This window comes from Dendrobates tinctorius, unplaced genomic scaffold, assembly GCF_039654945.1.
Source record: "Dendrobates tinctorius isolate UK_male_01 unplaced genomic scaffold, ASM3965494v1 ptg000094l, whole genome shotgun sequence".
Taxonomy (NCBI): Eukaryota; Metazoa; Chordata; class Amphibia; order Anura; family Dendrobatidae; genus Dendrobates; species Dendrobates tinctorius.
This window is the reverse complement of record NW_027361762.1, coordinates 7,229,981-7,257,574: the sequence shown is the minus strand read 5'-3', so window position 1 is coordinate 7,257,574 and position 27,594 is coordinate 7,229,981. Positions and strand designations below refer to the sequence as shown.

Below are 27,594 nucleotides of genomic sequence, written 5' to 3'. Positions count from 1 at the left end.
AGACTCTGTTGCCTCACAGAGCCGCACTACCGCCGAATATAAATGCCGAAGCCCATTAAGCTCACAGAGCTAGGCGAAGTGAGTGCTGGTGTAAAGTCACAGGACTCTGCCCCAAGACAGAGGGTCAGAGTCCCTCTAGACTCACCAGCAAGTGGCGCTGCAGTAGATGCGGTACTTATGTGCCTTGCACTGAATGGCACAATATGGCGCTACGTGAGGTGCTGACCTGGAAGCACTGTGGCATAAAGCCTAGCCACTGACAGGCACTGACTCTAACCAGTATACCCTAACAACAGGCACAACCAAGGGTAGGGGTTTCAAATGATTCAGTCACCAGATACATGCATCCATCATCATGCACACCTTAAGCATAAGAGTCTATACTAGCACATGGCCGAGCGGCCATGTGACTCTTTTATAGCGGTGTCCTTCCAGGACCATCCCAGTAGTGGACCAATCAGAGCAGGAATCGGACCTGTGCATGTGACCTCCAACCTCCAATGAGAGGTCGTCCCACGGGCAAGCTTAGTAGGCAAAATACAGGACTTAGTCCCTGGAATGTCGGCTTGCTGCTGACTCAAGCATGGTGTTACAGCAGAACCTAAAGGAGCAACCAGACTCCTAGCATTAGCCTGGGCAAGAAGCCTGGACTGAGCAGGAATCTCTGTGGGAGAAGAGGAATGGGAGACCACAGAGGACATGGCTTGAGATTCCCCCTGTGCAGTGGGGGAAGCTCGACGCCTAACAGCCGATACGGCCTGATCACCCGAGAACTCCAGACCCCTGCAGCACAGTTCCAACAGATGTTTTTGGTGAACACCCATACGTACTCATTCACACACAGGTCCGGACCTGAAGTTTATTGCCAAGCACATGTTTGCCACAAGATGGTGAACTTTTCACAGAACTGACAACTGTTTTGTCACACTCACACCCCCACAATGCTCAGAAGGAGTCATCACCCTCCTCTGACCCCTCCTCCCAAGAGGACTAGGACACCCAGGGTTAGCATATGGTGAGGGTCAAGACTTGCCTCTACTCCCTGGCAGCACCTCTGCTGCCCCCACTGGAGTCGAAGGGGTTGGTTGTAGAATGACGGCAGAGACAGTAGCCCAAAGGCTGCAGCCCTCACACGACTGACCCCAGCCGACTACTTCCCTAGACCGCCAATCTATTACCGGGTTGTGTTTTTCCATCCACGGGAGGCCTAAAACGATAGGTACTGGCATTCCTTCTAAGACATAGCATGACAGAGACTCCTCATGATGAGTCCCTATAAGCAGATGTATGTTATCCACGACTTGGATCATCCTCCCCTTGCTAAGTAGAACAGAGTCAATGGCCTGGACGCTTAGGGGTTTGGCTAGCATCCTACACCTCAGACCATGGGTCTGGACAAAGTGAGCATCGACCAGATTGACTCCTGCTCCACTGTCCACAAGCACCGGTAGACCCTCAGTCTCCCCGCCAAGCACCACCTCCACAGGCAGATTACACTGAGGGAAAGAAATGGAGGAAATATACACTCCCTGGTTGCCTCCCTCCACATGACCAGGGGGACGCGGCTTCTTAGCTGGTACAGAAGATTTGGCACGCATTGGGCAGACTCCGATGAAATGACCAGTCTGCCCACAGTAAAAACATTCCCCTCCATGGCAAACTGCAGGTAACACCATTTGGGCTATTCCCACCTGCATGGGTTTGTCCGTCAGCACTGGTGTGTCCTCCTCCATAGCAAGGAATACAGGGGGCACATTTGGTGTATGCCTCTCCCTCAGGTGTCTATCCACCCGGATGGCAAGGGACATGGCGGCCTCCAACAACCTGGGGGCGGCGTACTGCACCAGAGTATCCTGGGGATAAACATTGGGGACAGACCCTGCACAAAATGACTCCTAAGGGCAGGGTCATTCCACTGTGCGTCAGTGGCCCACCTCCTAAACTCTGAGCAGTACTCCTTAGCAGGCTGGCCCCCCTGCTTGATCTTACACAGTTGGGTTTCTGCCAGGAAGATGCCATCAGGATCTCCATACACCAGCGGCAATGCCACAAAAAAACTCGTCCACTGATTCTAAAGATGGTGAATCAACCGGCAGGGAGAAGGCCCAGGATTGGGGATCACCTTTAAGAAGGGACATAATGATTCCCATCCATTGTTCCTCACTCCCTGATGAACGAGGAGGGAGCCTGAAGTATAACTTACAGGCCTCCTGAAAACCAAAACTTATCTCTCCCTCCAGAAAACCTGTGAGGGAGAGAGATTTTGTGTTCTGGTTGAGCATGCACCTGTACCAAGGCCCCAAACCCCACCAACTGCTGCAGCTGCTGCACCACCTCACCACGTATCATCCTAAGTTCATCAGTGAGGGACTGAAGCAGTGTAGCAAAGGCCTGCATTTGGGCCATGGCTCACCAGAAAAAAAAAGTGTTGGTTGGTGATAATGTCACGGGGCAGTAGGGGGAAAACAGGAGATGTGGAACCTGGGCCCCTGAACTGCCCCTCAGGCTAAGGGGGTGCCCCGACTCTCCTTAACTGGGGGGTACACTTGATGATAGTGAGGCCCAAGTCCTCAACCTGTCCCTATCTCCTGTTTAGCCCTGAGCTATACCCCCAACCCCCTCCCCAGGAGGTGAGACAGGGAAAATGTGTACTGCACCAAATAACAAACAAGGAAAGATACGACAAACACCTATGGGAAAACTAAACTAAAAAACAAGACAGCTTCTCTCTGCTGCTAATGCTCTGAGCAGCAGAGTAAGGCACCAGAACAAGGGGATAATTGGAGCTCCACTGCAACACAGCCTGCTCCTGAGTCCCGCTTGCTTGGTCTCTAAATGAATAATATCACCAACAGTGAGTGCAGTACCTGATGACCCTTTATAGGAAGGAGGGAGTGGTCACACCTGCAGACTGAATAAACATGTAGTAACACCAGAGGCCACCGGGGGGGAACCCAGCAGCAGACTCACTAAACTTGTAGTAACACCAGCGGCCACCAGGGGCAAAAACTCATATTAACCCCCGAGGGCCAGAAAGGAAAAAGGTTTATATAAGAGAGTCCAGACTCCGACACAGATCCAAAAATGGATTGTGACACAAACAGGTCACAGGTGAGGATGTTACCTTTAGTAGCCATTCATACCTATTTGTGTCAACTTCTGTGCATATTATCAGGCTAAAATCACCAGGGTATGTGACCTTTTGATCAGGATCATTTCAATATTTTGGGTCGTCATTATGATTGGAAAAGAGAAAACACAGTAGTTTGACAATAAATGGCTTCAACTAACCACTATCCATGAGTGGAGAAAAAGTTTTGGCATTATCATTCATAGTCTCTCAAAAAAAAGGCCAAGAAAGCAAAAATTCTGCTGGGGTATGTAAACTTTTGAGCACAACTGTACCTTCTGTGTGTCATCCGTGTGTCCGCTTTTACCTTCTGCATGTCATCCATGTACCTGATTTTTCCATCTGTGTGTCATCCGTGTGTCCGTTTTTTTCATCAGTGTATCATTCATGTGTCCGTTTTTAGCATCAGTGTGTCTTTTTACCATCTGTGTGTCATCCGTGTGTCATCTTTACCATCAGTGTGTCATCCGTGTGTCCATTTTTACCATTAGTGTGTTATCCTTGTGTCTGTTCTGTTTTTACCATCATTGTGTCATCCTTGTGTCTCTTTTTACCATCAGTGTGCCATCCGTGTGTCTGTTTTTACCATCAGTGTGTCAGTATGTCCATTTTTACCATCTGTGTGTCATCCGTGTGTCATCTTTACCATCAATGTGTCATCCGTGTGTCCATTTTTGCCTTTAGTGTGTCATCCTTGTGTCTGTTCTGTTTTTACCATCATTGTGTCATCCTTGTGTCTGTTTTTACCATCAGTGTGTCAGTATGTCCATTTTTACCATCTGTGTCATCCGTGTATCTGTTTTTTCCATTACAGTCATGGCCAAAAGTTTAGAGAATGACACAAATATTATATTTTCACATGATCTGCTGCCCTCTGGTTTTTATGTGTGTTTGTCAGATGTTTTTATCACATACAGAAATATAATTGAAATCATATTATGAGTAACAAAAGGTTATATTGACAGTTAGAATGAGTTAATGCAGCAAGCCAATATTTGCAGTGTTGACCCTTCTTCTTCAGGACCTCAGCAATTCTCCCTGGCATGCTCTCAATCAACTTCTGGATCAAATCCTGACTGATAGCAGTCCATTCTTGCAAAATCAATGCTTTTATTTTGTCTGAATTTGAAGGTTTTTGTTTGTCCACCCGTCTCTTGATGATTGACCACAAGTTCTCAATGGGATTAAGATCTGGGGAGTTTCCAGGCCATGGTCCCAAAATCTCTATGTTTTGTTCCCTGAGCCATTTAGTTATCACCTTTGCTTTATGGCAAGGTGCTCCATCATGTTGAAAAAGGCATTGTTGATCGCCAAACTGCTCTTGGACGGTTGGGAGAAGTTGCTCTTGGAGGACATTCTGGTACCATTCTTTATTCATGGCTGTGTTTTTAGGCAAGACTGAGAGAGAGCCCATTTCCTTGGCTGAGAAGCAACCCCACACATGAATGGTTTCAGGATGCTTGACAGTTGGCATGAGATAAGACTGGTGGTAGCGCTCACCTGGTCTTCACCGAATAAGCCGTTTTCCAAATGTCCCAAACAATCGAAAAGGGGATTCATCAGAGAAAATGACTTTAGCCCAATCCTCAGCAGTCCACTCCCTGTACCTCTTGCAGAATATCAGTCTGTCCATGATGTTTTTTCTGGAGAGAAGTGGCTTCTTTGCTGCCCTCTTGAGACCAGGCCTTGCTCCAAGAGTCTCCGCCTCACAGTGCCGTGCAGATGCACTCACACCTGCCTGCTGATATTCCTGAGCAAGCTCTGCACTGCTGGTAGCCCGATCCTGCAGCTGAAACACTTTTAAGAGACGGTCCTGGCACTTGCTGGTCTTTCTTGGGCGCCCTGGAGCCTTTTTGGCAGCAAGCGAACCTCTCTCCTTGAAGTTCTTGATGATGTGATAGATTGTTGACTGAGGTGCAATCTTTCTAGCTGCGATACTCTTCCCTGTTAGGCCATTTTTGTGCAGTGCAATGATGACTGCACGTGTTTCTTTAGAGATAACCATGGTTAACAGAAGAGAAACAATGATGCCATGCACCAGCCTCCTTTTAAAGTGTCCAGTGGTGTCATTTTTACTTAATCATGACAGATTGATCTCCAGCCCTGTCCTCATCAACACCCACACCTGTGTTAATGGAGCAATCACTGAAACGATGTTAGCTGGTCCTTTTACGGCAGGGCTGCAATAATGTTGAAATGTGTTTTGGGGGATAAAGTTCATTTTCTAGGCAAATATTGACTTTGCAAGTAATTGCTGTTAAGCTGATCACTCTTTATAACATTCTGGAGTATATGCAAATTGCCATTAGAAAAAATGAAGCAGTAGACTTTGTAAAAATTAATATTTGTGTCATTCTCTAAACTTTTGGCAATGACTGTAGTGTGTCATCAGTGTCTTTCATGGATGGGTCAAAAAATAAAGGTCAAAGCTTTTCCTATCCTTTGCAATGTCATACACAGGCAGCACACATATGTCATCCGTGTGCTGTATGTGGCCTGTAACAATAGATTTCTTTTGGCTCTTGTCTCCCTGCTGCCAGAAAAAAAATGACATGCCTCCGTGTGTTTTGTATCGACACACGGTTCATGTAAAAACATGGACATGTGAATTGCACCATGGGTTATAATGGGTATGTGAATAAAAAGTATACAGCTCGAACGTTCACCACTTCATTTCATCTGTGGATATACACGTGTGACAGATATTGTAATCAATAGCATTGCAGCAAGGCTACCTTTGCGGAATACAGGAGCACAGTCCCTGCCGGTGTGCAGCAGAGATCATTGTTAGTCCAGCTGCAGCCGAAGAATAATCCGCTGTTGGAATATATTGCAAATCTCAGGATTTCTTTTGTATTAACTGTTAGGCTATGTACTCACATTGCAGAGATGCTGCGGAAATTTCCGCAGCATTTCCGCAACTCCCGCCGTGGGAAAACAAGAGTTTTGCACGAAATTTTCACGTGCAGAATTCAAGCGCATTCCAAGCGATTTGAAACATCGCTTGGAATGTGACTGACAGGTTGGTCACACTTGTCAAACATAGTGTTTGAAAAGTGTGACCAACTTTTTACTATTGAGGCTGCCTATGCGGCATCAATAGTAAAAGATAGAATGTTAAAAATAATTAAAAAAAATAAAAAATTGTGATATTCTCACCTTCCGGCGTCCCCAGGCTTCAGCGATGCTCCCGTTCCCAGCGATGCCTTGCTGCTGAGACCTTTCATGACATAGCAGTCTCGCGATACTGTAGCGGTCTCACGAGAACACTACGTCATCACAGGTCCTTGCCGCAAGGCATTACTAGGAACGGGAGTTGGCGGGAGCATCGGTAAGGCTGCGCGGGACGCCAGAAGGTGAATATAACCCGATTTTTTATTTTAATTCTCTTTTTTTACAGGTATATGGTACCCAGGGCCTGGAGTACAGTCTCCTCTCCTCCAGGCCTTGGGTACCAACCGCACATGATCCGCTCACTTTATGCATGGTGGGCATAGCCACATGCGGAAAGTAAGTGGATCAATGCATTCCTATGGGTGGGGAATCGCGGCGATTCCAGAAAAATGATGATCCTGCTGCGTTTTTTTCCGCTATGCGATTCCACCGCAGAAAAAAATGCAGCATTAGCACAGCATGTGCGGAATGCCATAGTAATGTATGTGGTGCATTCTGTATGTGTTTTTGCGGCGTTTTTGCTGCAAAAACGCATACAATCCGCAACGTGGGTATGCTGAATTTTAAAACTATAATCATCAGTGTAAGTCACGAAGGTAAATTGCGCAATAACCGCCGTGTAAAGCATAGATATTTTAAGTCAAGTTCCAAATATTTTTATAAATTGTTTTTAAATAAATTATTTCATCAAGAAAAGATTGCCTTCAAGTAAATCAATACTCAAACATTGCTTATGACAATTTCATGTCTTATATTATAGTAAACTGGACGCCTTTATTTATGATGCTGCTGTACTGAACTACATGGCCGGGAGGGATGAAGGCTGCAAACTAGTGACTATTGGTAGCGGCAAAGTTTTTGCATCCACCGGTTATGGTATTGCTATCCAAAAGGATTCTGGATGGAAAAGACAGATTGACCTGGCAATCCTGCAACTATTCGGTGACGGTATGTAGTTCCTCATGGCTGCCAGTAACTATAGCAGCGAGATGATTTTATGTATGTATTTCATATTTCTTATTTTCTGTTCTCTGTACGTATAGTAAAAACCCTTGTAATACATATCAGCCAACAATTATGCAGTTCTCCCACTTAAAAAGATGAGAGAGGCCTGTAATTGACATCATAGGTAGACCACAACTATCAGAATCAAAATGAGAAACCAAGATTCTCCACGCTTGCATTTGACATAGCAGCACAACATTTCCCAACATTTGCAAACAAGCCCTTCCTTTTTCTTCAAGCAAGGAGCTTAACTTTGAAATTATAGCAACTAGGGGTGGAGATAGAGGGAGGAACATTTTGGATGGCTTCCTTAGGACCGCCAGGTTGCAGATAGCCTTGACAAGCAGTATCTACACATTGTTGCGTAAGCAATGGTCATGGGAGGGCAAAATGACAGGCCCACCATGATGGGTTAATGATATACAGAACATCACAGTTGGGGAAATCTTAGATGCCACTTTGATGCAACAGAAGGTGTTCCCCTCCAGCAGTTATGCAGACATGTCTTTATTACGCCTTCATAGAGCTTATATTACTCCACACATTAAGTCTCGGATGTCTCCAGCGGGCACATTCACATGCTCCAAATACAGGACAGGAAACACAGACATATTTCTTCACATGTGGGGATGTCCCAAAGTGCAACAACTATGGCAGTCTATCCACACCGAACTGCAGAATTTTGGAGGGATATCATTTCCTTTGATGCCGCAATGGGCAATATTTAATGTTTTAGACAGCTCTCAACACAAATTCCCAAAACATTTTAAGGCTATGTTGATAATATGGGCCTCAGCTACCAGAAAAATCATTTTCCAACACTGGCTAAATCCATTGCCACCACCCAAATCTCTCATTTACTCCAAAATAATGTACATTTTTCGAATGGACTGGTTAGACACCCTGACAAATAAAGAGAAATTGACTGGGAAGTTTTTAAGTACATGGTCATTGTTCATCCCATCACTGTCTCAAGACACCAGGGACACACTAAGGACACATTTTGAAAACCCAGTGGTATGTTCTTCGGAAAGTTAGCGGACATAATCCTATTCCTTGAGCTTGTTGATCGTTAATCAAATGCAGACTCATATAAGGGGTTCATATGTTGGGGGGGATGGGAGGGTTAAGGGAGGTGGGGGATATTTATGAGTATTATGCCTGTCAAATAAGCATCAAATAAGCTGGATTCCTTCATGTATGACTTACTTTTTGGTAATGCTCTTTAAACCAATATTGTGAGTTTTACACCTGTCAAATAGCTTATTACTTCAAGACTTGCATGATTATCTTTTATTGTAATGTTCTTTAACCCCTTTCCTACAATGGACGTAATATTCCGTCCATGTCACCCTGGACCTAATTCCCATGGACGGAATATTACGTCATAGCGATCAGCAGCGCCCACGTGGTGAGCGCCGCTGATCGCGGCCGGGTGTCAGCTGATTATCACAGCTGACACGCGGCACAATGTGTCAGGGGCGGTCACGGATGGCCCCCGACACGTTAACCCTTTGCACACCGCAATCAAATACGATCACGGTATACCGGGGATTAAAGGGAAGCATCGGCAGCGATCTGTCACATGACAGTTATGTCCCCCCTGGGACAATGTAATAAAGTTAAAAAAAAAAAAAAGTGTAAAAATAATTTTAAAAAAATCGCTAAATAAATAAAAAAAAAAATACTCCCAAATAAATTCATTTTTTGGCAATAAAAAAAAAACAATAAAAGTACACATATTTGGTATCGCCGCATCCGTAACGACCCGCCCTATAAAACTGTCCCATTAGTTAACCCCTTTAGCGAACCCCTTAAAAAATAAAAATAAAAAACGAAGCAAAAAATAATGATTTATTATCACAGCACCAAACAAAAAGTGCAATAACGTGCGATCAAAAAGACGCATATAAATATCCATGGTACCACTGAAAACGTCATCTCGTCCCGCAAAAAACGAGCTGCCATACAGCATCATCAGCAAAAAATAAAAAAGTTATAGCTCACAGAATAAAGCGATGCAAAAATTATTATTTTTTATATAAAATTGTTTTCATTGCATAAAAGCGCCAAAGCATAAAAAAAACGACCTAAATGAGGTATCGCTGTAACCGTACTGACCCGAAGAATAAAAGCGCTTTATCAATTTTACCGCAGGCGGAACGGTGTAAGCGCCCCCCCAAAAGAATTTCATGAAACGCTGGTTTTTGTTCATTCTGCGTCCAAAAAATCGGAATAAAAAGCGCTCAAAAGATGGCACGTGCCCGAAAATGATACCAATAAAAACGTCAACTCGTCCCGCAAAAAATAAGACCTCACATGACTCGGTGAGTCAAAATATGAAAAATTATAGCTCTCAATATGTGGTGATGCAAAAACTATTTTTACAATAAAAAGCGTCTTTTAGCGTGTGACAGCTGCCAAACATTAAAACCGCCATAAATAGTAAATCAAACCCCCGGTTATCACCCCCTTAGTTAGGGAAAAATAATAAAATTAAAAGAAAATGTATTTATTTCAATGTATTTATTTCCATTTTCCCATTAGGGCTAGGGTTAGGGCTAGGGTGTGGGCTAGAGTTAGGGCTGAGATTAGGGTTAGGGGTGTGTTGGGGTTAGGGTTGGAGTTATAATTGGGGGGGTTTCCACTGTTTGGGCACATCAGGTGCTCTCCATATGCAACATGGCGTCTGATCTCAATTCCAACCAATTCTGCATTGAAAAAGTCAAATGGTGTTCCTTCCCTTCCAAGCTCTGCCATGCGCCCAAAAAGTGGTTTACCCCCACATATTGGGTATCAGCCTACTCAGGACAAATTGGACAACAACTATTGGGGTCCAATTTCTCCTGTTACCCTTAGGAAAATAAAAAATTGGGGGCAAAAATATCATTTTTTTGGAAAAAAATGATCTTTTTATTTTCACGCCCGGGCGTTATAAACTTCTGTGAAGCACTTGGGGGTTCAAAGTGCTCACCACACATCTAGATAAGTTCCGTGGGGGGTCTAGTTTCTAAAATGGGGTCACTTGTGGGGAGGTTCAATAGTTTAGGTACATCAGAGGCTCTCCAAACGCACATGACACCCGCAGACCATTCCATCAAAGTCTGCATTCCAAAACGTCACTACTTCCCTCCTGAGCCCCGAAGTGTGCCCATACAGTAGTTTTCTCCCACATATAAGGTATCAGCGTACTCAGGACAAATTGGACAAGAACTTATGGGGTCCAATTTCTCCTGTTACCCTTGGGAAAATAAAAAAAATGGGGACTAAAAGATCATGTTTGTTGAAAAAATGAGATTTTTTTATTTTCATACCCGGTCATTATAAACTTCTGTGAAGCACTTGGGGGTTCAAAGTGCTCAACACATATCTAGATAAATTCCTTAGGGGGTCTAGTTTCCAAACTGGGGTCACATGTGGAGGGTTTCCACTGTTTAGGTACATCAGGGGCTCTCCAAAAGCAACATGACACCCGCAGACAATTCCATCAAAGTCTGCATTCCAAAACGTCACTACTTCCCTTCCGAGCCCTGACGTGTGCCCATACAGTAGTTTTCTCCCACATATGGGGTATCAGCGTACTCAGGACAAATTGGACAACAACTTTTGGGGTCCAATTTCTCCTGGTACCCTTGGGAAAATAAAAAAATTGGTGACCAAAAGATCATGTTTGTGGAAAAAATACAATTTTTTTTATTTTCACGCCCGGGCATTATAAACTTCTGTGAAGCACAGGGGGGTTCAAAGTGCTCACCACACATCTAGATAAGTTCCTTGGGGGGTCTAGTTTCCAAAATGGTGTCATTTGTGGGGAGTTTTCACTGTTTTGGTACATCAGGGCCTTTCCAAACGTGACATGGTGTCCGATCTCAATTCCAGCCAAAAAACGTCAAATAGCGCTGCTTCCCTTCCAAGCTCTGCCATGCGCCCAAATAGTGGTTTACCCCCACATGTGGGGTATCAGCATACTCAGGACAAATTGCACAATAACTTTTAGGGTCCTGTTACTCTTGGAAAAATAAGAATTGAGGGTGAAAAGATCATTTTTGTTTAAAAAATATGATTTTTTAATTGTACGGCTGTATGAAGCCCTTGGGGGTTCAAAGTGCTCACCACACATCTAGATAAGTTCCTTGGGGGGTCTAGTTTCTAAAATGGTGTCATTTGTGGGGGGTTGCCACTGTTTTAGTACATCAGGGGTTTTCCAATCGCGACATGGTGTCCGATCTCAATTCCAGCCAAAAAAGTCAAATGGCGCTGCTTCCCTTCTGAGCTCTGCCATGTGCCCAAATAGTTGTTTACACCCACATATGGGGTATCAATGTACTCAGGACAAATTGTACAATAACTTTTAGGGTCCTGTTACCCTTGGGAAAATAAAAATTGGGGGTGAAAAGATCATTTTTGTGGAAAAAAAGATTTTTTAATTGTACTGCTGTATGTTATAAACTTCTGTGAAGCCCTTGTGGGTTCAAAGTTCTCACCACACATCTAGATAAGTTCCTTTGGGGGTCTAGTTTCCAAAATGGGGTCACTTGTGGGGGGTTTCCACTGTTTAGGTACATCAGGGGCTCTCCAAACGTGACATGGCGTCCGATCTGAATTCCAGCCAATTTTGCATTGAAAAAGTCAATCGGCGCTCCTTCCCTTCTGAGCTCTGCCATGCGCCGAAACAGTGGTTCCCCCCCACATATCAGGTAACAGCATACTCAGGACAAACTGCACAATAACTTTTGCAGTCCAATTTCTCCTGTTACCCTTGGTAAAATAAAAAAAATTGAACCTGAATTATTTTTTTTGTGAAAAAAAGTTAAATGTTCATTTTTTTTAAATATTCAAAAAAATTCCTGTGACGAACCTGAAGGGTTAATAAAATTCTTGAATGTGGTTTTGAGCACCTTAAGGGGTGCAGTTTTTAGAATGGTGTCACTTTTGGGTATTTTCTATCATATAGACCCCTCAAAGTGGCTTCAAATGTGATGTGGTCCGTAAAAATAAAATGGTGTTGCAAAAATGAGAAATCGCTGGTCAACTTTTAACCCTTATAACTTCCTAACAAAAAAAATTATGGTTCCAAAATTGTGTTGATGTAAAGTAAACATGTGTGAAATGTTATTTATTAAGTTTTTTGTGTGCCGTATCTCTGTGATTTAAGGGCATAAAAATTCAAAGTTGGAAAATTGAGAAATTTTAAAAATTGTCACCAAATTTCCGTTTTTTTCACAAATAAACGCAAATTATTTGAATGAAATTTTACACAAACATCAAGTACAATATGTCACGAGAAAACAAAGTCAGAATGACCGGGATCCATTGAAGCATTTCAGAGTTATTACCTCATAAAGGGACAGTAGTCAGAATTGTAAAAATTGGAACGGGAGTTAACGTGCAAGCCACCCTTGGTAGTGAAGGGGTTAATTCAATAAAACATGTTGGAAAAAAAAAATGAGAAAGCAAATCCAGCAAATCACCTTGTCTGATTTGGCAAGATTTTTTTGCAAATTATGGTGAAAAATAAGTATTTGGTCATTAGCAAAAGTTAATCTCAGTATTTTATTATTTATCCTTTCTTGGCGATGACAGAGGTCAAACGTTTTCTGTACGTCTTCACAAGGTTAGCACACACTATTGGTGGTATGTTGGCCCATTCATCCATACAGATCTCCTCTAGAGCAGTGATGTATTGGGCCTGTCGCTGGGCAACACGGACTTTCAAATTCCTCCAAAGGTTTCCTATGGGGTTGAGATCTGGAGACTGGCTAGGCCACTCCAGGACCTTCATATGCTTCTTACGAATTTACTCCTTCGTTGCCCAGGCGGAGTGCTTGGGATCTTTATCATGCTGAAAGAACCATCCTCGCTTCATCTTCATTGCCCATGTTTTTAGGTGACCAAATACTTTTTTTCCACCATAATTTGCAAAATAAATCTTGCCAAATCAGACAAGGTGATTTTCTGTATTTGTTTTCTCATTTTGACTCTCATAGTTGTGATTTACCTATGATGTCAATTACAAGCCTCTCTCATCTTTTTAAGTGAGAGAACTTGAGAACTTGCGCAATTGGTGGCTGACTAAATACTTTTTCCCCCACTGTAAATATATATACATATACACACTGCTCAAAAACATAAAGGGAACACTTACACAACAGAATATAACTCCAAGTAAATCAAACTTATGTGAAATCAAACTGTCCACTTACGAAGCAACACTGATTGACTATCAATTTCACATGCTATTGTACAAATGGAATAGACAAAAGATGGAAATTATTGGCAATTATCAAGACACACTCAAAAAAGGAGTGGTTCTGCAGGTGGGGACCACAGACCACATCTCAGTACCAATGCTTTCTGGCTGGTGTTTTGGTCAGTTTTGAATGTTGGTTGTGCTTTCACACTTATGGCAGCATTAGACGGACTCTACAACCCACACAAGTGGCTCAGGTAGTGCAGCTCATCCAGGATGGCACATCAATGTGAGCTGTGGCAAGAAGGTTTGCTGTGTCTGTCAGCATAGTGTCCAGAGACTGAAGGCGCTACCAGGAGACAGGCCAGTACACCAGCAGATGTGGAGAGGGCCTTAGGAGGGCAACAACCCAGCAGCAAGACCGCTACCTCAGCCTTTGTGCAAGGAGGAACAGGAGAAGCACTGCCAGAGCCCTGCAATATGACCTCCAGCAGGCCACAAATGTGCATGTGTCTGCACAAACTGTTAGAAACCGACTCCATGAGGATGGTCTGACTGCCCGACGTCCACAGATGGGGGTTGTGCTCACAGCCTAACACCGTGCAGGACACTTGGCATTTGCCACAGAACACCAGGATTGGCAAATTCGCCACTGGTGCCCTGTGCTCTTCACAGATGAAAGCAGGTTCACACTGAGCACATGTGACAGACGTGACAGAGTCTAGAGACGCAATGGAAAGCGATCTGCTGCCTGCAACATCCTTCAGCATGACCGGTTTGGCAGTGGGTCAGTAATGGTGTGGGGTGGCATTTCTTTGGAGGGCCACACAGCCCTCCATGTGCTCGCCAGAGGTAGCCTGACTGCCATTAGGTACCGAGATGAGATTTTCAGACCCCTTGTGAGACCATATGCTGGTGCGGTTGGCCCTGGGTTCCTCCTAATGCAGGATAGTGTCAGACCTTGTGTGGATGGAGTGTGTCAGCAGTTCCTGCAAGATGAAGGCATTGAAACTATAGACTAGCCCGCCCATTCCCCAGACCTGAATCCGATTGAACACATCTGAGACATCATGTCTCGCTCCATCCACCAACGTCAGGTTGGTCCAGGAGTTGGCGGATGCTTTAGTCCAGGTCTGGGGGGAGATTCTTCATGACAACATCCGCCGACTCATCAGGAGCATGCCCAGGTGTCGTAAGGAGGTCAAACAGGCACGTGGAGGCCACACACACTACTGAACATGAACATCATTTCCTTTTCTTGAAGCATGTCCACTGAAGTTGTATCAGCCTGTAATTTGATTTTGAGTATCCTTCCAAATCCAGACCTCTATGGGATATTAATTTTGATTTACATTGATCTTCTTTATGTTTTCTTGTTCTCAATGCATGCCACTGTGTAATGAATAAAGATTAACAGCTGCGATATTTCATTCAGTAAATGTCTACTATGTGGTATCTTAGTGTTCCCGTTATTTTTTGAGCAGTGTATATATATATATATACACACAGTGCCTTGCGAAAGTATTTGGCCCCCTGGAACATTTCAACCTTTTCCCACATATCATGCTTCAAACATAAAGATACCAAATGTAAATTTTTGGTGAAGAATCAACAAGTGGAACACAATTATGAAGTTGAACGAAATTTATTGGTTATTTTAAATTTTTGTGGAAATTCAAAAACTGAAAAGTGGGGCCTGCAATATTATTCGGCCCCTTTAACTTAATACTTTGTTGCGCCACCTTTTGCTGCGATTACAGCTGCAAAAGTTTTAAAGAAAATTCACTACCTGTGTAAAATATGTTGGGGTGGACTGAAGAGTAAAAGAGATTAGTATGGGCTTTAATAGTAAAGTGCAATTTGCAGTCCAGAATGTTTCATTGTACTGCATAATATTATACCTAGTCAGGCTTTCTGCAATTCATTGCAAGAGAAGGCTTACCTCTCATGTGACTAGTAAAAATCTGTGTGATTTGTGGCCATGGATTTTATTGGATGGTGTATTACATTTACTTGACCAAGGGCATACCATACTTAACCATAGAGGCAGACAATGTGGCTAGAATGGTGCTCCTGGAGAGATGGAGCTTAGCGCTCAGCCATGGACTTCACTCTCCAAAGGCACTGCATTAATGATAATCTATACATGTAGCGTGAAATGTCAAAATATCATTGTGCACAGTTGGATTTCAGTTAACTGGAGACAATATTGGAAAAAGATTCCTCTATGGAATGGCGTCCACCCTGAAGTATGTTTTTGACTCTCAGCCTTCGTGTATAGATTAAGCATATTACTCCCTTTGAGAAATGATTTTGTATGATTGTTCATATGTTACTATGGAATGTGCGTCATTTTCTTTATATGTATGTATACCACCCCTCCCCCAACTTCTGGCCTCCAATATCATTTTTAATTATTGATAATCATTTTGCTAGAAATTTCTTAAACATATATATAATAGGCATTCTATGTTATCCCATGAGTAATTTTTGATTTATTTATCTATCTATCTATCTATCTATCTATCTATCTATCTATCTATCTATCTAACAAGAGAGAATGGAACAGCACAATCCAAAATCTTCAGGTGCACAGGCCTCCCAAGCAATTATCCCAAAAGCCAAAATTCACAGTAAAAAATGTGTGTGAGTACAAAATGTGGTTTAATTTCAGACCCACATGGTTGGCAACGTGTTGGCTCATGCAGAGCCTTTATCAAGCTTGATAAAGGCTCTGCATGAGGTGAAACGTCGCCTACCATGTGGGTCTGAAATTAAACCACATTTTTTACTCTTTGAAAAGGAGTGCTGCCTTCAGTTTTTTCATCTATCTATCTATCTATCTATCTATCCATCTATGTATGCATATATATATATATATGTCCATATATATATACAGTTGTGTCCAAAAGTATTGACACCCCTGCAATTCTGTAAGATAATACTCAGTTTCTTCCTGAAAATGATTGCAAGCACAAATTCTTTGGTATTACTATCTTCATTTAATTTGTCTTAAATAGAGTTGAGCGATACCGTCCGATACTTCAAAGTATCGTATCGGATGGTATCGGCCGATCTTTAAAAAAAGTATCGGTATCGCCGATTCCGATACCGGAAGTCCCATTCAAGTCTATGGGACTTCCGGTATCGGAATAAGAAAAACCCTTTCCTGCCCTTGTACAGCCTCTCTGGGGTCTGTACGGGCCTTTCGGGGGGCTGTGCCGGCCTGCCAGGGGGTCTGTGCAGGCTCCGGTGGTCTGTGCCGGCCTGCCGGGGGGCTGTGCCGGCCTGCCGGTGGTCTGTGCAGGCTCCGGTGGGCTGTGCCGGCCTGCCGGGGGGCTGTGCCGGCCTGCCGGGGGGCTGTGCAGGCTCCGGGGGGCTGTGCCGGCCTGCCGGGGGGCTGTGCCGGCCTGCCGGTGGTCTGTGCAGGCTCCGGGGGGCTGTGCCGACCTGCCGGGGGGCTGTGCCGGCCTGCCGGTGGTCTGTGCAGGCTTCGGGGGTCTGTGCAGGCATCGTCCGATGGGACTACAAGTCCCATCGGGCGATGCCTGCTACCATGACAGTGATTGACACATTAGCCAATGATGGGACAGTAATAGTCCTATCATCCGGCTAATGTGTTGAATGTAAAAAAAAAAAAAAAAATTACATGCTACATACATACAACATGCATACTACATACATGCTACATTCATACTACATACTACATACATGCTACATTCATACTACAGAAATACTACATGCAACATACATACTACATATATACTACATACATACTACATATATACTACATGCATGCTACATACATACTGCATGCTACATACATACTACATGCTACATACATACTACATGCTACATACATACCACATATATACTACATACATACTACATACATACTACATGCATGCTACATGCATGCTACATGCTACATACATAACACATATATACTACATGCATGCTACATACATAGTACATGCTACATGCATGCTACATACATACTACATGCTACATACTACATATATACTACATGCATGCTACATACATACTACATGCTACATACTACATATATACTACATGCATGCTACATACATACTACATGCTACATACATACTACATATATACTACATGCATGCTACATACATACTACATGCTACATACATACTACATATATACTACATGCATGCTACATACATACTACATGCTACATACATACTACGTATATACTACATGCATGCTACATACATACTACATGCTACATACATACCACATACATACTACATACATGCTACATGCTACATATATACTACATATATACTACATGCATGCTACATAATACTACATGCTACATACATACTACATATATACTACATACATACTACATACATACTACATGCATGCTACATACATACTACATACATACTACATGCTACATACATACCACATACATACTACATACATACTACATGCTACATACATTCATACATATATACTACATGCATGCTACATACATACTACATATATACTACATGCATGCTACATACATACTGCATGCTACATGCATGCTACATACATACTACATACATACTACATGCTACATACATACCACATATATACTACATACATACAATACATTCATACAATACATACATAGACATACAGTACATATAACATAGAGTAACATACTTACCAATACTTGTCACATTGTTCCCCGAAGCCATTGTCTTTTCCGGAATAAATATTAACATAACAAACCACAAAAATACTCACCCACGATCCGAAGCAGTCCACGAGTGTGTCCCACGACGATCTTGGGTAGAGAACTGCAGCATCAGCTGATGCTGCCGTTCTCTACGGGCTGCAGGAATCCAATGACGGAAGGTAGGTATCCTTCCGCACTGTATTCCTCCGCCACTTAAAAAAAAAAAAAAGTCCCTAGTCTCACTTTATGCCATTGCTGTGTGGCAAACTCCAGCCTGGCTTTTTTTATGTCTCGGGGTAAGAAGTGGGGTCTTCCTGGGTCTCCTACCATACAGTCCCTTTTCATTCAGACACCGACGGATAGTACGGGTTGACACTGTTGTACCCTCGGACTGCAGGGCAGCTTGAACTTGTTTGGATGTTAGTCAAGGTTCTTTATCCAACATCCGCACAATCTTGCGTTGAAATCTCTTGTCAATTTTTCTTTTCCGTCCACATCTAGGGAGGTTAGCCACAGTGCCATGGGCTTTAAACTTCTTGATGACACTGTGCACGGTAGACACAGGAACATTCAGGTCTTTGGAGATGGACTTGTAGCCTTGAGATTTCTCATGCTTCCTCTCAATTTGGTTTCTCAAGTCCTCAGACAGTTCTTTGGTCTTCTTTCTTTTCTCCATGCTCAATGTGGTACACACTAGGACACAGGACAGAGGTTGAGTCAACTTTAATCCATGTCAACTGGCTGCAAGTGTGATTTAGTTATTGCCAACAACTGTTAGGTGCCACAGGTAAGTTACAGGTGCTGTTAATTACACAAATTAGAGAAGCATCATATGATTTTTCGAACAGTAATAATACTTTTGTCCACCCATTTTTTTATGTTTGGTGTGGAATTATATCCAATTTGGCTTTAGGACAATTCTTTTTGTGTTTTTTCATTTAAGACAAATTAAATGAAGATAATACCAAAGAATTTGTGTTTGCAATCATTTTCAGGAAGAAACTGAGTATTATCTGACAGAATTGCAGGGGTGTCAATACTTTTGGCCACAACTGTATATATATATATATATATATATATTAAATATAGATATCACACATAAGTAAATAAATTAGAGTGGAAGTGAATTCTACTCAAATTTTACAAAAAGTTGCATTGCCAAAATGTGGACTTTTTGTAATTTGCTTCCTCTCAAATATGGCAAAATGGAAACTACTGACCGTTTTTGAACCATCAAAAGTCATCAAAAGGCTAAAAGAAACACATAATAAAAACCCATACTCACCTTAATGCTCACCTCTCTGACTCCATAGCTTAACCCCTTTCTGATATCTGATGTACTATCCCGTCCACGGGACCCGGACCCCTATGACCGGGGATGGGATAGTACGTCATCGCGATCAGCGGTGCCCTCGTGGGGAGCGCCGCTGATCGTGGCCGGGTGCCAGCTGATTATCACAACTGACACACGGCACTATGTGTCAGGGGCGGTCACGTACCGCCCCGGCACGTTAACCCCTGGCACACTACGATCAAACATGATCACAGTGTACCGGGGGATTAGAGAAGCATCGGCAGGTAGGGGGCTCTGTCCGTGCTTCCCTGAGACAACCGGAGCAGCGCAATGTGCTGCGCTGCTCCGACGGTCTCCTTCCCTGCAGGCCCCCGGATCCAAGATGGCCGTGGGGGCCTTCGGGGGTCTGCAGGGAGGCGGCTTCCTCAGTGCCTGCAGAACGCAGGCATGAGCAAGCCTGTTGCAGCGCCTGTCAGATCGCTGAACTGACACAGTGCTGTGTGAAGTGTCAGATCAGCGATTTGACACTTCACAATAATGTCCCCCCTGGGATCAAGTAATAAAGTAAAAAAAAGTGTAAAAATAATTTATAAAAAATCACTAAATAAATTATAAAAAAATAATAATCCCTAATAAATTCATTTTTTGGAAATAAAAAAAAAAACAATAAAAGTACACATATTTACTATCGCCGCGTCCATACCGACCCGTCCTATAAAACTGTCCCACTAGTTAACCCCTTTAGTGAACCCCTTAAAAAATAAAAATAAAAAACAAAGCAAAAAATAATGTTTTATCATCATTCTGCCAAACAAAAAGTGCAATAACGCGCGATGAAAAGGACGGATATAAATATCCATGGTACCGCTGACAACATCATCTTGTCCCGCAAAAAACGAGCCGTGATACAGCATCATCAGTGAAAAAATATAAAAGTTATAGCTCGCAGAATAAAGCGATGCAAAAATAATTATTTTTTATATAAAATTGTTTTCATTGCATAAAAGCACCAAAACATAAAAAAACGACATAAATGAGGTATCGCTGTAACCATACTGACCCGAAGAATAAAACCGCTTTATCAATTTTACCACAAGTGGAATGATGTAAACGCACCCCCCCAAAAGAAATTCATGAACTGCGGAATAAAAAGCAATCAAAAAATGTCATGTGCCCGAAAATGGTACCAATAAAAACGACAACTCGTCCTACAAAAAATAAGGCCTCACATGACTTGGTGGGGCAAAATATGGAAAAATTATAGCTCTGAAAATATGGTGATGCAAAAACTATTTTTACAATAAAAAGCGTCTTTTAGCGTATGACAGCTGTCAAACATAAAAACCCGCCATAAATAGTAAATCAAACCCCCCTTTATCACCCCCTTAGTTAGGGAAAAATAATAAAATTTAAAAAAGTATTTATTTCCATTTTCCCATTAGGGTTAGGGCTAGGGTTAAGGTTAGGGCTAGGGCTAGGGTTAGGGCTGAGATTAGGGTTAGGGGTGTGTTGGGGTTAGGGTTAGAGTTACAACTGGGGGTTTCCACTGTTTGGGCACATCAGGTGCTCTCCAAACGCAACATAGCGTCTGATCTCAATTCCAGCCAATTCTGCGTTGAAAAAGTCAAGCGGTGCTCCTTCTCTTCCAAGCTCTGCCATGCCCCCAAACAGTGGTTTACCCCCACATATGGGGTATCAGCCTACTCATGACAAATTGCACAACAACTTTTGGGGTCCAATTTCTCCTGTTACCCTTGGGAAAATAAAAAATTGGCAGCAAAAATATCATTTTTGTGGGAAAAAATATGATTTTTTTATTTTTATGGCTCTACGTTATAAACTTATGTGAAGCATTTAGGGGTTCAAAGTGCTCACCACACATCTAAATAAGTTCCTTGGGGGGGGTCTAGTTTCCAAAATGGGGTCTCTTGTGGGGATTTCAACACATTAGGCACATCAGAGGCTCTCCAAATGTGACATGACACCCACAGACCATTCCATCAAAGTCTGCATTCCAAAACGTCACTACTTCCCTTCCAAGCCCTGACGTGTGCCCATACAGTAGTTTTCTCCCACATATGGGATATCAGCGTACTCAGGACAAATTGGACAACAACTTTTGGGGTCCAATTTCTCCTCTTACCTTTTGGGAAAATAAAAAAATTGGGGACTAAAAATTCATGTTTGTGGAAAAAATATGATTTTTTATTTTCACGCCCGGGCGTTATAAACTTGTGAAGCACTTGGGGGTTCAAAGTGCTCACCACACATCTAGATAAGTTCTTTGGGGTGTCTAGTTTACAAAATGGGATCACTTGCGGGGGGTTTCCACAGTTTAGGCACATCAGGGGCTCTCCAAGGGCAACATGACACCCACAGACAATTCCATCAAAGTCTGCATTCCAAAACGTCACTACTTCCTTCTGAGCCCCGACGTGTTCCCATACAGTAGTTTTCTCACACATATGGGATATCAGCGTACTCAGGACAAATTGAACAACAACTTTTGGGGTCCAATTTCTCCTCTTACCCTTGGGAAAATAAAAAAATTGGGGACTAAAAGGTCATGTTTGTGGAAAAAATATGATTTTTTTATTTTCACGCTCGGGCGTTATAGACTTCTGTGAAGCAATTGGGGGTTCAAAGTGCTCACCACACATCTAGATAAGTTCCTTGGGGGGTCTAGTTTCCAAAATGGTGTCATTTTGGGGGGGGTTTCCACTGTTTTGGCACATCAGGGGCCTTCCAAATGCGGGATGGCGTCCGATCTCAATTCCAGCCAAAAAAGTCAAATGGCGCTGCTTCCCTTCTGAGCTCTGCCATGCGCCCAAATAGTGATTTACCCTCACATGTCGAGGATCAGCATACTCAGAACAAATTGCACAATAACTTTTGGGGTCCTGTTACCCTTGGGAACATAAAAATTGGGGGTGAAAAGATCATTTTTGTGGGAAAAATATGATTTTTTAATTTTACGGCTGTACGTTATAAACTTCTGTGAAGCCCTTGTTGCTTCAAAGTTCTCACCACACATCTAGATAAGTTCCTTGGAGGGTCTAGTTTTCAAAATGGTGTCATTTGTGGGGGTTTCCACTGTTTTGGCACATCGGGGGCTTTCCAAACGCGACATGGCATCCAATCTCAATTCCAGCCAAAAAAGTCAAATGGCGCTGCTTCCCTTCCGAGCTCTGCCATGCGCCCAAATAGTGGTTTACCCCCACATGTGGGGTATCAATGTACTCAAGACAAATTGCACAATAATGTTTGCAGTCCAATTTCTCCTGTTACCCTTAGCAAAATTGGACCTGCAGTAATTTTTTTTGTGAAAAAAAGTTAAATGTTCATTTTTTTAAACATTCAAAAAATTCCAGTGAAGCACCTGAAGGGTAAATAAACTTCTTGAATCTGGTTTTGAGCACCTTGAGGGGTGCAGTTTTTAGAATGGTGTCAGTTTTGGGTATTTTCTATCATATAGACCCCTCAAAGTGACTTCAAATGTGATGTGGTCCCTAAAACTAAAATGGTGTTGTAAAAATCATAAATTGCTGGTCAACTTTTAACCCTTATAACTTCCTAACAAAAAAAATTTTGGTTCCCATATTGTGCCGATGTAAAGCAAACATGTGTGAAATGTTACTTAAAGTTTTTTGTGTGCCATATCTCTGTGATTTAAGGGCATAAAAATTCAAAGTTGGAAAATTGCAAAATTTTCCAAATTTTCGCCAAATTTCCATTTTTTTCACAAATAAACGCAAGTTATGTCAATGAAATTTTACCACTAACATGAAGTACAATATGTCACGAGAAAACAATGTCTGAATCACCAGGATCCATGGAAGCGTTCCAGAGTTATGACCTCATAAAGGGACATTGGTCAGAATTGTAAAAATTGGCCCAGTCATGAACGTGCAAACCACCCTTGGGGGTTAAGGGGTTAATAATGGACATTAGATTTGTGGAGTATAACTTCTTGGCAAATTGAAGTTCCAGGAAAAAAACATGCATACTGGCGAATTTGAATGTTTTCTGATCTACTATAAATATATATTTGATACACTGCCGATTTTGCAAGTTTTCCCACTTGCAACGAATGGAGAGGTCTGTAATTTTTATCATGTATATACTTCTACTGTGATAGACAGAATGTTTAAAAAAATCCAGTATATGGCATTGTATGAATTTTACATAATTAATTTGCATTTTATTGCATGAAATAAGTATTTGATACAATAGAAATACAGTACTTAATATTTGGTACAGAAACCTTTGCTTGAAATTATAGAGGTCAGACGTTTCCTGTATTTCGTGACCAAATTTGCACACACTGCAGCGGGGATTTTGCCCCACTCCTCCATTAATATCTTCTCCAGATCTTTCAGGACATTGAGTTTTAGCTCCCTCCAAAGAGTTTCTATTGGGTTCAGGTCTGCAGACTGGCTAGGTCACTCCAAGACCTTGAAATGGTTCTTATGGATCCACTCCTTAGTTGCACTAGCTGTGTGTTTTGGGTCATTGTCATTCTGAAAGACCCAGACACGACCCATCTTTAATGCTCTTACTGAAGGAAGGAGGTTGTTGGCAAAATCTTGTGATACATGACCCCATCCATCCTACCTTCAATACAGTGCAGTCATACTGTCCTCTTTGCAAAAAAGCACCCTCAAAGTATGATATTTCCCCCACCATGCTTCATGGTTGGGATAGTGTTCTTGGGGTTGTACTCATCTTTCTTCATCTAAACACAGCAAGAAATTCTATTTTGGTCTTATCTGACCACATAACCTTCTCCCATGTCTTCTCTGGATCATCCAGATGTTCATTGGTGAACTTCAAATGGGCCTGGACATGTTCTGGAATTTGTGTAGTTCTGGACTGACTTTTGACCTTTCCCAAAATCATCCTTACCCCATGAGGAAGAACTTGTATGGAGCTCTAGACCGAGGAAGATTGACAGCGATCTTGTATCTCTTCCATTTTCTATGCAAATTGCCTCTTCAGAAAGAAAGAGGACTTTTACTCTACAGCGCCACCTATTGGTAGTAGCGATCCTACAAGTCACAATCAACCCTTTAACGAGTCTTGTAGTATGACTTAGGATACAAGCCAAATCAGAATCTCAATTTGCAGACACGGTGTTTCGAGCTGTTGGCTCTCGTCAGTGCAAAGTATGAGATCTGATTTGGCAAGGTGAGAGGCTCTGGACTAGGGTCTAAGAAGTAAGGTTTCTCCTTGCGGAGAGTGACATGCCAGCTGTGGCTTGTCAAGGTAAGGAGACTTATTCGCCGTGCAATGCTCCTCTGGGAAAATAATATGCAAATTGCCTCTTCAGAAAGAAAGAGGACTTTTACTCTACAGCGCCACCTATTGGTAGTAGCGATCCTACAAGTCACAATCAACCCTTTAACGAGTCTTGTAGTATGACTTAGGATACAAGCCAAATCAGAATCTCAATTTGCAGACACGGTGTTTCGAGCTGTTGGCTCTCGTCAGTGCAAAGTATGAGATCTGATTTGGCAAGGTGAGAGGCTCTGGACTAGGGTCTAAGAAGTAAGGTTTCTCCTTGCGGAGAGTGACATGCCAGCTGTGGCTTGTCAAGGTAAGGAGACTTATTCGCCGTGCAATGCTCCTCTGGGAAAATAATATGCAAATTGCCTCTTCAGAAAGAAAGAGGACTTTTACTCTACAGCGCCACCTATTGGTAGTAGCGATCCTACAAGTCACAATCAACCCTTTAACGAGTCTTGTAGTATGACTTAGGATACAAGCCAAATCAGAATCTCAATTTGCAGACACGGTGTTTCGAGCTGTTGGCTCTCGTCAGTGCAAAGTATGAGATCTGATTTGGCAAGGTGAGAGGCTCTGGACTAGGGTCTAAGAAGTAAGGTTTCTCCTTGCGGAGAGTGACATGCCAGCTGTGGCTTGTCAAGGTAAGGAGACTTATTCGCCGTGCAATGCTCCTCTGGGAAAATAATATGCAAATTGCCTCTTCAGAAAGAAAGAGGACTTTTACTCTACAGCGCCACCTATTGGTAGTAGCGATCCTACAAGTCACAATCAACCCTTTAACGAGTCTTGTAGTATGACTTAGGATACAAGCCAAATCAGAATCTCAATTTGCAGACACGGTGTTTCGAGCTGTTGGCTCTCGTCAGTGCAAAGTATGAGATCTGATTTGGCAAGGTGAGAGGCTCTGGACTAGGGTCTAAGAAGTAAGGTTTCATTCAAGGTTTCCATTTTCTAATAATTGTGCCAACAATTGTTGCCTTCTCACCAAGCTGCTAGCTTACTGTCCTGTAGCCCATCACAGGCCTATGCAGGTCTACACTTTTGTTCCTGGTGTCCTTAGACAGTTCTTTGGTCTTTGACATGGTGCAGAAGTTGGAGTGTGATTAATTGTGTGGACAGGTGTCTTTTATAGGTATCAAGTTCATACAGGAAAAAAAATAAAATTTAGATTTCAGGTGATTTGTTATACGCTGTCCAGTGTCATCCAGTCATCCAATGAAGGGTAGAAACGTAGATTATTTTAAAGCTTTAAAATGTATTTCTATGCGTTTCAGAGCACTACTTGCCACTTCATCAGTCAAAGCATACAGTAAGTATACCATATGCCCTGAATTCAAGCCATTATATACACCCTTGTGGGTGTCAGCTGACAAATCAGGTGTTAAGAAGTTCAGGTGATAATTAGATTATGCAAATAAGCTTAAGTGACATGTACAGTAGTATATTATTCCATGCAAATCAAGTTGAGTTCAGACAGGCACAAGTTATGCAGGTAATGAGTGCAGAGTAGGAGGGCTTCTTAAAGAAAAACTAACACTTCTGTGAGAGCAAGAATTCTTGCTGTTTGGTAGGTGATCAAACATTGATTTCATGCAATAAAATGCCATTTAATTATTTAAAAATCATACAATGTGATTTTCTGTCGTTTATTTTTAGGCTCTGCCTCTCACAGTTGAATTGTACATATGATAACAATTACAGACCTCTCTATTCTTTGTAGGTGGGAAAACTTGCAAAATCGTCAGTGTATCAAATACTTATTTCCCCACGCTGTGTATATATATATATATATATATATATATATATATATATATATATAATCATGAAAGATATAATGCAGAGCGATAAATATTGCACTAAGTAACTGAATATCACATGGCTGGTTTTCGTTATAAAGACTGGTTTTCCATTTTTAATGTGACATGATTTTTACATTTTTAGGGGAAATGGAGGAGCTAGAAGCCCTCTGGTTAACTGGCATTTGCCATAATGAGAAGAACGAGGTGATGAGCAGTCAGCTGGATATTGACAACATGGCTGGAGTCTTTTACATGCTGGGCGCCGCTATGGCTCTAAGTCTCATCACATTCATAATGGAGCACCTCTTCTTTTGGCAGTTCCGCCACTGCTTTATGGGCGTTTGTTCTGGAAAGCCAGGCCTGGTGTTTTCTGTCAGCAGGGTAAGTACAAAACATGGCAGACATTTTATTGTCCTTCATATTCTTAGGTCAATAGATTTTATCCCAATATATAGGACATGATTTTTCCGACAAATTGTTAGGCAGTCAAGAAAACAACTTCAGTGACTGACGTGGAATTGCTGAGAAATTTACTGCAGTTACCCATAGTACTTACTAGTGTTGCTGTCTTGGCCAATCGAGTAGATATACAGCAGGAAGCTAAAAAAATAAACCTTGTGACAATTTATTTTTGTCCTTCATTATAGAACTAAATTTTATTGAATGGCATACTTTTACTCTAGATGATAGCATGAAAAATGCCTTTTATTTGGAAATACTAGCCCACAATATACTATGATTATTCTGTGGCATTTTTAGAAATGTATTAAGAATTATTCAGTGATCCCAGACAAAAAACAACTACTTTGCTAGAAAATTAAAGTTATCAAAAATCATCAGACACTTAATAAAGAATAGATATAAAAATCAGGAATACCATATCAAAGCATGTAAAGTTAAAAACCGCAATGATAATGCTAAATAAGAAAAAAATGGATATATATATTTATATGGGTCGCCCTCCCAGGGCCGTGGGGTACTCGGTACCGGGCCGGTGTTGGCGGGATGTGTCACAGC

At 42.2% G+C, this 27,594-nt stretch overlaps 1 protein-coding gene across 1 annotated transcript in view; it reads left to right on the top strand.

Annotated features, from left to right (window-relative positions):
* GRIN2B (glutamate ionotropic receptor NMDA type subunit 2B) overlaps positions 1-27,594 on the top strand; it is a 1,039,682-nt gene that overhangs the window by 996,246 nt on the left and 15,842 nt on the right. The window contains exons 12-13 of the mRNA XM_073586666.1: positions 7,065-7,252; positions 26,720-26,958. Coding sequence (XP_073442767.1) covers positions 7,065-7,252; positions 26,720-26,958 — 427 coding nt within the window. The remainder of the gene's footprint in view (positions 1-7,064; positions 7,253-26,719; positions 26,959-27,594) is intronic.